We start from the raw sequence: 10647 nt of genomic DNA on the forward strand, positions 1-10647 counted from the left end.
TGAATCACAGAAAGTGATTTAAGAAGCCTGAACCAACACACATCACAGAACAGCCCATGGGTGCAGAGCTCCCAGTGGTCTGCAACTCCACTGGAAAGATTTGAGGCATCTATAAGTTGAAAAACTACAATTAAGTTGACTGAATCACAAATATAAGAGGACTCCCTAGTTTAAATGCACACTTGCACCAAATATTGAGCCTTGTTTACGATCAATCACAACCTCCACGACAAAAGGCAAGACTGATCCACCTGTCAGGAGGGAATGCAGGGATCCAAGCAGAAAAAAAAAAAAAAAGATGCATATATTTCCAATAAACTTAAAAAAAGACCTGAAGAGCCTATACCCAGATGTCAAAAGGAGAAAATAACTGGTACACCCTCACAGTTAACCTGTTTCACCAGAAAAGCACTTGTAATGGGGTGAGCACCACTCCTCAACTATGGCAAGGATCACTAAGATTCTGCTTGGACCCAAACAGCAAAACCAGAGCTGGAGCACCTCAGAGACTGAGAAGGGAAAAAGAAGGCAGGGAAGAGAGGTCTCCTAAACACTAGTGATCTGCAGACAAGAAATAAGACTACGCTCGAAGATGCTGGGAATGAAGGAAGAACACAGCATTCTCACTGTGTCCCAACACTGGACCTGTTACCAAATGAAAACAACTCTCAGGAAAACATGTGCTTTTCTGATTAAGAACATTTACACTTGGACACTGATTTGTTACTACACTAAGCTCATCCAGGGCCTGCATCCCTTCCTAATGTAAGGCTGTCCTGCTTCTCCATCGTCCTATGTACAATGCATCATGTTTTAAATACCAGCAGACAAAATGCACGTGCAGCATATATCTGGAGACAGAGGTATTTTATAGCTCATCTTTCTTACAAGATCATATGAAACAAATAGTCCAAACCATAGATAGGAATGGCACCTCTGGGTCTGCCAGCCCCATACTGGTACCAACATCTGGGATCATCAGTCTCCAGTCAGTCATGCAACCAGGCAGGTTGCTTATGCTTCTCAGAACCGCATGCATCACATCAGCAAAAGCCCCTGCTTAGCATGGGAGCAGCAAGTCACACAAGAACCTCTACGGAGATACGCACCACGCTGGCTACGTATGCTGCAGATACCCCACAGCTTTGCGTTTGGTAAAGATGCATGTTTGTGTTTGGTCTGATGCATGGAACAGGGCACTCGGGATGAAACCACAAGCTGCAGAGATGCCAAGCAAAACCCACAAGGAAACAAGACCTGTTTAGGAAGGCAGGAGGAGAAATACAGCCAGACAGCTTGCGTTTCCCCACAGGGCCGGGGAGCAGACGCAGCTCAGCTGTCTATGTAGACACAGATGCTGCTTCTTCCCCAGGAGAATTACCATGGGCAAAAACGTACTGCTCAGGGTTGAGTTTTGGACCTCAGCCCTGCCAGTGCCGCGAGGCATGGTGGTATTGGAGATGGAATAAACAAACGAGCACAGTTTCCCTATTCCTCACTGCAGTCTGTTGTGCACGTCTGGCAGAAGATAACTGCAGCATTCTGGTGGCAGCAGGCAATAAACATCTGCTCAAATACTTTCCACAGTGAACAGGCTACGTTTCTGCCAGTACTGTGCTCTGCGCAAGTGTCCCAGTAAGGAAATACAAACCTCTCCCAGTGTCCCACTTTAGAAGCGAGACACACAAAGCCAAATTCACCAAACACACACACACCTTGCATTCTGGCCTGAAATAAGATTTTTTTTTTCCCTCAAAAGCAAAACTCTAGATAACATTTAATGACAGATGTGAACACTGGGTCTCCCTCTTATGCCATGGTGCATTTCAGAGGTGTGTATATTGGCCACTTCAGTACTCTTCCAAAATATTAGTGAACGGTCCATCCTGCCCCAGGCTGGTTGCAAGTGAGACACCCCCACGAAGAGGCAGCCTGATTGCTCCCACTTTCTAAATGACCCTACCTGAGCAGACAAATGCCTCTCCAGCAGGTGTAGCCACCTCACCCTGAAGCTGGACTCACATTTCAGCTCCCAAGCTGCAGAGGCTCCTGCCTTCAGCTTTGCTGCAGTCAAGATCATGGGCTTAGTGGGTCTGTGGCAGGAGCAGGGCCTGAGTATTCATGCAAAAAATAAGGCACTGAACAAAAGAGAGAAATCCCCCAGGAAAATGAAACTGTAATCCCCACAGCTTGGCAAAGGGATTTGGAGGTTGGCATAGTTCCCATAACAACTTAACCTGTTATTTTGGAGTAGAATGGGTTTTTGCTTGCCGGTTCCCCTTTCCGAAAGTGGAGCACCAGTTCAAGTGACCCAGGGTCAGATCCTGACCTCAGGCAGGGAACCACAGATGCACTGGCTTTCCCTTTGTTTTACATAGTCACCCAGGAGATATAGAAAAGCATCATCTTAGATGTGACAGAAGCCAGAATTCCTTTAGAGCAGCCGAGCTGCATGCTAGTGCCTGGATCAGGAACTCAGACATGGAAGTGGTCCCCTTTATTTCTGCTCACTCTGGACAGGGACAAACCCTCCCTCTGCAAGCCAGGCTTCCAGCTCCTTGCCAGCCATGTGCAGCCCTCTCACCCCTAATAACCACCTGCCTGCAGTGCCACAGTCAGCTCTCCCTGCTCTGCCTCCAGCAATGAACTCCCCTCCCAGGTTTGCCAGTGCTGCCCTGCCTCCAGCCTCCTGAACCTGCATTTCATCAGACATCCCAATCCTCCTGTCAACTGCACATTAACAGAAAACAATGGGAGAGGCAAGAGCCAAAAAAACAACTCTAGGCCTGGAAATACAGGATGTACATCCTTCCTCCCACAGCTGCTGCTCAGGCACCTGGAAACATTACCTGTCAAAAAGCAGAGCCTTCCCAAGGCTAGATGCTCTCCCTTCTGCCTGTAAGACACCTACTTTCATTGTGACACCTAATGAATAACTCTCGGGATCGCTGCAATTCCCAGTGCCCTGGGACTAACTTAGGTGCTGGTTTACACCCTCTGGATAACTGCAGCAAAACAGCATGAGCGGGGCACCACCCTGTCCCAACTCCAGCTTCCCACTCCAGCACCACGATTCCATGGGGAAGGAGGTCAAGACACAAAGGCAGCAGAAATTCCCCATGGAATTTCTCCCATGCAGGAGCTCCCAGTGCAGGAAATACCCGAGTGATGGAGGGCTACCACTTCTGCACCACAGTGAATTCACCTAGAAGTACCAGGAAAAAGATAATCTACCAAGTTCACACCTTCTTCTTCCTCCCAGCATAATGATGCAGACAAACAACACCACACCTATCCACACTTGTTTATGTATACACTTACTGAGCTACAGAGAGACATTGTACTATCAAGTACGGCCTGGGGAAGGTAGGATACATCAGGTCAACAAAACCTTAATTTGGCCAGATGTCACATACACACAGAGCTCACCATTGCACCGTATTATCTACGGAGTGCACCGTGCACCCTGCATACCAAACACGGAGCAGATCCGGCAGGGAAAAAATACCCAGTAACGACACAATAACAGATTGCATCTTTGTGCCTTCGTACACAGGGGCAGAAGCAGGATTACACAGGCAGTCTTCCCACTGGTAAATCCTAACCGGTCCGCAGTTAAAAAGCCTTGACTTCACAGCCACAACAATGTTCTTTCAATGCCTAGAAGGCTTGTAATTCTCTAGCATTTTACCAAAGCAAGCTAAAAAGAGGGAAATGCCTATTCAAGCAATATCAAGTAACCATTTATCCGATTCACCAGCAGAACAAACTTGTATGCTGAGCTCACAAGCCCCGAGCACTTGAACTAATTGATACCATAAACACATGCCATGTCCCATATGGGCCAGTGACAGACGCTCAGCTAGTAGCTTTCACAGCTCTCTGCTGACACCAGAATAAAAGTGAGACTTGACCCCATCTCAGGCCTAAGGGAGATGCTGCTCAGCCATCATGTCCTGTAATGCCTGCTTTCCCCACACTGAACAGCTTCTGCCCTATATGCACCATCCTCCACTTTTCCAAGTCCTGCTGCTTCTCTCTTAACTGTGCACAAATGACGACTCCTCGTTGTGCCTCCTTGTTCAGTCAAATCGTAATCTCCTGGTGAGGCTTTATAAAGTAGAGATCCAATGATTAAAGGCAAAGATCTGGCCCCTGGCTTTCTGAAACACAGGTCAGAGGTTGAGCAAGTACTCTGGAAGTATCATTATACTCTTGGCCTGCCCTCGTACTTTCCTCGACAGCTGCTCTGACCGCTGTGTGAGTCAGGATGCTGGGCTCAATGCACCCTGGTCTAACCTAACGCAGCTGCTCTTTCATCTAAACCCCAGCCTTGTGCCCCCCTGCATCTAGTTCCCCAACCTGCGACAGTTCCATCCTTCAATCCAGCACCCCCCCCACCCCCAAGTTTCACTCCCAGATGAAACGTGACTTAAGACATTAGTATCAAACAAGTCTCTGCTGGCCTCACGCAAACTCCAACTTTTTTCCAAAGGTTTGGGACTTGGTCAAACACATTTAGATTACTGGCGGCGGGGAGGATAGGTAAATCAACTCTGACCCAGGCATTCACACTTGAAAAGCATCACCCCCCTGCTCTACAACACCAGAACTTTAAAGAAGAGGTTAAAGATACTTCAAAATAGTTTACATAAAGAAAATGGCATTTTTCTCAGTTGCTCACAGCAAGGGCCAGAGGAGCTGATCTCATCCAGAACACAGTGCCTACAACAGGCACCTGGAACATAAACGCTCATCCCAAACGGTTACAAAGTTTAGCAGAGTTACAAGCAACTGAAAACAGTGTCTCCTCATAGGAAGTGTCAAGCTGTCGTAAAAGGCCCACAGGGCACAGGCAGAACACAGAAAGCATCGTGCCATCTGCACCTCCGCCTGCTGTAACTCACACAGCGTAGGACGATAGCATCGTTCTCGCGTACGGGAAATACTCAAGGGAGCACTGGTTAAACATTTTGCTTTCCCGAATTTTCCCATAAACACCCCTCTCAAACAAAAACAGGGAAGTCATGACCCTGCTTTCCCTTCTGTTAAATATTTACATTTAGCAAAAATGCAAAAGATGCTTTGTTTAGGGGCAGAGGAGGAGGTTTTAATGGTTAAGTGAAAATTTTAAGTTTGCAAAATCTTTGCTCCCTGAGTAAATGCCCATCACAACAAACAAATGATCAAAGCTGAGAAAAATCGCAATTGTATTTCCCAAATGGGAAATTACTTTGCTCAAAATGGTCCAAAAACCCTTCTTATTTTTGGTAAGGAAAAAAAAAATAGTTTTCAGAGAATTACTTCCTACCATCAAACTTCACAGAAAAATAGTGTTAGTGATGGTCTAGATTTCCACACTCTTCCCATTTGCTGCCTGTTACCTGAAGGGAGCCAGTGAGACAAGAAATTCTTCAGAAAAAGGGCAGAACTGAGCCCTTGATGCTGCGACACGACACTGTGCATGCCAAGCTACGCTACACAGCATTTTCACCCATGCATTAACATTCAAAGCCAATGTAAATCTCACATTTACTTGCACTAGAAGCTTTACAGTGCTGCAAAAACATTTAAAATATTTCTAATCTTCTTAGTAAATATAATAGATTTCAAGGTAGATTATGTTTCCCCACTATAAAACCTACTTAATTTTAAAGCTTAAAGACTCTTTGGTTAACAAAGAGGTGAAGAAACTCAAAGAAAATCTAGTACCTGTTTGAAATAAGTAAACACAGCAAAACCAAAGCTTGATTGTTCAGTGACAATGATGTAATTTTTGCAGTTTAGGGATCAGATACCTTGAGACAACATGTTCCAATAAAATATCGAAAGACAAAGCACTCCTAAACCAGTAAAATGAGAAAGGTAAGACCACAAGCTCTCCAGAACAAGGGTGATTTCGGTGTCATATGTTTGCGCACCATCTGATACACATGGTCTCAACAGGTAACCACAAACTGTGTCACAATGACATCATTAAACAGTAACAGTCCCAGAGACCAAAAAACACCAACCAGGTCACCCAATCCATTCCACAGACACTGTCAGTCTGTTCCCAGTTGTGCACTTTAAGGGATTAAATGCCAGTATCTTGAAATATTGTGGTGGGTTGACTCTGGCTGAAGGCCAGATGCCCACCAAGCTGCTCTATTGCACCCTTCCTCAGCTGGGCAGGGGAGGGAAATATAACAAAAAGCTTGTGGGTCAAGATGAGGGCAGGGAGAGATCATTCACCAATTACCATCACAGGCAAAACAGACTCAACTCGAGGAAAACTAATTGAATATATTATTAAAGAGTATATCTATAAAGAGTATCTATTGAAGAGTATTATATGAAGAGTAGGATAATGAGAAATAAAACCAAATCTTAAAACACCAAAATCCCAGGCTCAACTTCACCTCCGCTTTTCTCTACCTCCTCCCTTCCAGCAGCACAGGGGGACAGGGAATGGAGATTGTGGTCAGTCCATCACACCTTGTCTTTGTTGCTTCTTCCTCCTCAGGGGAGGGTCCTCACACTCTGACCCTGCTCCAGAGTGGGGTCCCTCCCACGGGAGACCGTCCTCCACCAACTTCTCCAACAGGAGTACTTCCCACAGGCTGCAGTTCTTCATGAACTGCTCCAGTGTGGATCCCCACCACGGGGTGCTGTCCTTCAGGAGCAGCTGCTGCAGCCTGGGACCCCCCTGGGGTCACAAGTCCTGCCAGCAAACCTGCTCCAGCCTGGGCTCCTCTGTCCATGGGGCCACAGCTCCTGCCAGGAGCCTGCTTCAGCGTGGGCTGCCCATGGGGTCACAGACCCTTTGGGCATCCCCCTGCTCTGGTGTGGGTTCTCCCTGGGCTGCAGGGGGATCTGTGACTCACCATGACCCTCCATGGCTGCAGGGCACAGCCGGCCTCACCGTGGGGCGCTGGGGGATCTCTGGTCCCACAACCGGGACACACCTCCTCCCCCTCCTTCTCCACTGACCTGGGGGTCTGCAGAGTTGATCCTCTCACATGTTCTCACTCTGCTGCAATTTCTCTTCCCAGGGTTTTTTTCCGTTTTTTAAACACATTATCCCAGAGGTGCCACCACTGTCACTAATGGGCTCAGCCTTGGCCAGCAGTGGGTCTGTCTTGGCTGACATTGGCTTTGCTGGACACAGGGAAGGCTCCCAATAGCTCCTCACAGAAGCCCCCCCTCCGCTACCTAAACCTCGCCATGCAAACCCAATACAAATATATAAGCAAAATAATTGTTCAGCGAATACAGAGTTTCAGGCTCAGTACCACAGAAATGCTTAAGGTGCAAATACTGTCACAAGAGCTCCGTCCATCTGCTCCCATAACTGCCCTGCTTCTTAAGCTTTCCCCAAGACAAATGACTGTGCCAGTCTGCAACAACAGTTTTGTGACATGGACAGTCATAGTAGGAAAAAAGTCTATTTTTAGATCTCATCCTCCATCTGCTCACACACAACTTTGTTTGGATATCAAGTCTCTGTTCACAGTCTCTCTTCCCCACTGAGTCTTACTACAGTTATCCTATCTGAAGCCCAAAGTAGCTCTGGAAAACATTTTATAAGCAAATGGCTAGGTAAATAATGTGCTGTTCAAAATAAGACCTTACATGTGACCCTAGAAAATGCTTAATTACTGGAGACAGTAAAGGAATACGTTTAGAAAGGGTCACATGTAATTCACCCCATGAACATAAGCAGCTGGCATTTACACACAATCCAGAGCCTTCACTCTGGCAAAATAATGAAAACCTTTACTACCACAACCACTGCCTATGAGCCCCCAAGTACAGCTGCTTCACCCTCACACTTACTGCTGGCTCCTCCAGTGACCCCAATTCATTTACCTTGTAGAAAAGAGCATGGCAAACGTAGAGCGTCGCAAGGTTGCTAGTCCAACACTGAGAAGCCTGAAATACTCCCTGTGGCAGGGAGCAGCTCACAATCCACAGTTAACCCCATAAATAAGCATCAAAACAAGCAATGCATTTTAAGCATGACTGACATTTGGGTACTTTTATTGTGGGGTGCACAACTTGACGTGTGTGATTCTCAGAGTGCTGAACCCTGGCAGTAAAAAAAAAAAACAAGTACCTTCAAAAGGTATTAAGAGATGGGCATCCTAAAACTCAGGCTGTTTGGGGAAACCAAGGCCACTGTACGTGTTTCCTCCCTTCATGTCATGAGAAAAGACAGCATGAGCTTTTTGAGAAGTCAAATGCAGACTTACAGAACACTTCAGAACATTTTCAATGTTTCATCAGTCAGACACGTAGAAACATGAAATAAAAGATAGTGTGGTTCATGGGAAACCCCAGACAAATGATCTGCTGTCAAACAGGAGTATGCTTCAGACTCCACCACTGCAGTACAGCCATGCCATTCACTGCCAGCTAGCACAGCAGCACGAACACTGCAAGCTCTGCTTCTGCAGACACCAACACTTTATACAGCTAGACAAAACCTTGCCTTCCAAGTACACCTCGTACAAGAACTTCTACCCCTCTAAACAGACCTCCCGCTAACATACCATACAAAATCCCTGCAGTAACTACAAAAACAGCCTGCCTGGTAGAATACCAGCAAAGAATTTAGGACATACCCACGCCTGGGTTAGGAGGGAGGTGAGTCCCTGTTGTGCAGCTTCCTAATTTTGCCACCAAAAGGCATATTTACCACTTTCATAAAGGTGCAAAAGAAGGGCAGGCAGGTGTAATCAACTTTTTTTTTTTTGCATTTAAGTATTCATGGCATGGGTCTAGCAGAAACATTAATTGTGAGCTTCCAGAAATTCCTGAGTCAAACTGCTCCTGTCGAAAGCTCTTTGCAAGATTCCAGCTCCATTTGTTTGGAGTGACATCTATTACATTATGCTGTCAAATATCAGACCACAGTCAACGCTTCAGACACGTTGGATTAGGTCCAGCAGAGATGCATGCTGGTATGGGAAGCACTAATAGAAAATGCAAGTTTGCCCAAGTAACACAATTACTTTGGGAAGAGGTCACCACCCTCCTCACCCCACAAGAACAGCTACAGTTTCTCTGCTAAACATCAGTATTTCCTACCATAATAAAAACACTTAAGTAAGAGATACAAACATTGACAATTTAAACAAGCTTAAAGGGAAAAATAAGCAAACAAAAAAACCCTGCTCCCATTCAAATCACACATAAACAGTGCACGTATTAAAAGCCATGAAGAACAGCAGCATAATCACAGATCAGGACAGAGTAGCATGTCTCTGCTTACTACTTCTAGTAGCATCAAGATAGTTAATTTACTCAATTAATTTCCCAACACTACAACTCCTATCCATTTGATGACATGACATTTTGAAAGAAACCTCACTTGCACTTTCACGAGCATATGAAATCTTCATGGGAACCGCAGACAACACATAAAAGGAAGTTCCTTTTAAAAGATGTCATTTGAAGAAGGCACGCAACATCTCCACAGACCCCCAGCGTTACATTCGCATCTACCCTATCTTCAGAAGGAAGAACAAAAAGAAGCCACATTACCTGGAGCATCAGTTCACAGTCATCTCTGCCAACAAATATCATCTCCCGAGGGAGCCGGTGGCGAATGCCAGTGCTGCTCACCAAGAACCACGAAGTCACGCTCATTTTGGCGCTTGGCGCTCAATCGTTATACATCCTAAACACAAAAAAAACCCATGACACGGTGAGCTATTAAGGAAGCGTGGAAGTACACCAGCGCATAGCTGCAATTCCCAAATTTCCCTGTGCCACACGGACCCAGCGCTGCCTCTTGCACTTCGTGTTCATGTCTCGTGGCAACAAGCTGCTGTGAAACGTGCGCCAGGAGCTGCTGCCCGTGTGCCATGTGTAGGAGCTCTGCTGCCCTGGAAGTATTCCCACAGCAAAGTAAGACCAAAGATCTGAAGAAAGGATTGTTTAAGAAAATGAAGCGTGCAGCTGAACCCAGTCAATGAAATGATGAAATATGATGGGAGGGAAGTTAAAAAAAAAAAAGGACATCTTTTCTAGAACATTTCCTCATCGCTACCACCGTGCACAAATCACAGCTTGTGCTTCCCCCATCCTCAAAAATCTGGACCAGCACATCAGTAGGTGACATAACCTGGTTCCTATAACCTTCCACGGTACACTCCCAGGAGCGGTTACACGGGTGCTGGGAAAACAGCCTCCCCATGGCTCATCCCACTTCCACACTGATGTAAGTTGGGAACCCACAAACCCTTCCTTCCTCCCTCACTGCATGAACTGGGCCAAAACCCGAACCACACTGCTACCCCGGGACAGGAAACACCGGCTGCGATTCCCACCGGCGGGTTGTGGTGTACATCGCCCCACTCGCCCCCGCAACAGGCAGAGGAGCTGTAACCGCGAGGGCAGCAGCAGCGTGGGGCGCTTATCGCGACCCCTCTCTGTTTGTTCGCCCTGCCACCGCCCGGCTGCGGCCAGCCTGCTCCTGCGGCCTCTCCTCCTCCCTCTCCCACAATGTCGCGTTCTCCTCTCCCCGGCTGAGGGAAAAGCCAAGCGGCACACACCAGGCTCTCGTCCTGCCCTCACCCACCTCCTGGGATCGAAGCTGCGTTCCCAAATGCACCGAGGGAAGGGGATCTGCGTTTTATCGGGGCTGCGTTGCGCACCCCG

At 46.9% G+C, this 10647-nt stretch overlaps 1 protein-coding gene across 1 annotated transcript in view; it reads right to left on the reverse strand.

The window, feature by feature from the left end:
- Positions 1-9633, reverse strand: part of CEP170B (centrosomal protein 170B) — a 55674-nt gene extending 46041 nt beyond the window's left edge. The window contains exon 1 of the mRNA XM_010160240.1: positions 9529-9633. Within this exon, the coding sequence (XP_010158542.1) occupies positions 9529-9633 (105 nt within the window). The remainder of the gene's footprint in view (positions 1-9528) is intronic.
- Between the last annotated feature and the right edge of the window lie 1014 nt (positions 9634-10647).

The sequence above is a fragment of the Eurypyga helias genome, unplaced genomic scaffold (genome assembly GCF_000690775.1).
Source record: "Eurypyga helias isolate BGI_N326 unplaced genomic scaffold, ASM69077v1 scaffold14121, whole genome shotgun sequence".
Taxonomy (NCBI): domain Eukaryota; kingdom Metazoa; phylum Chordata; class Aves; order Eurypygiformes; family Eurypygidae; genus Eurypyga; species Eurypyga helias.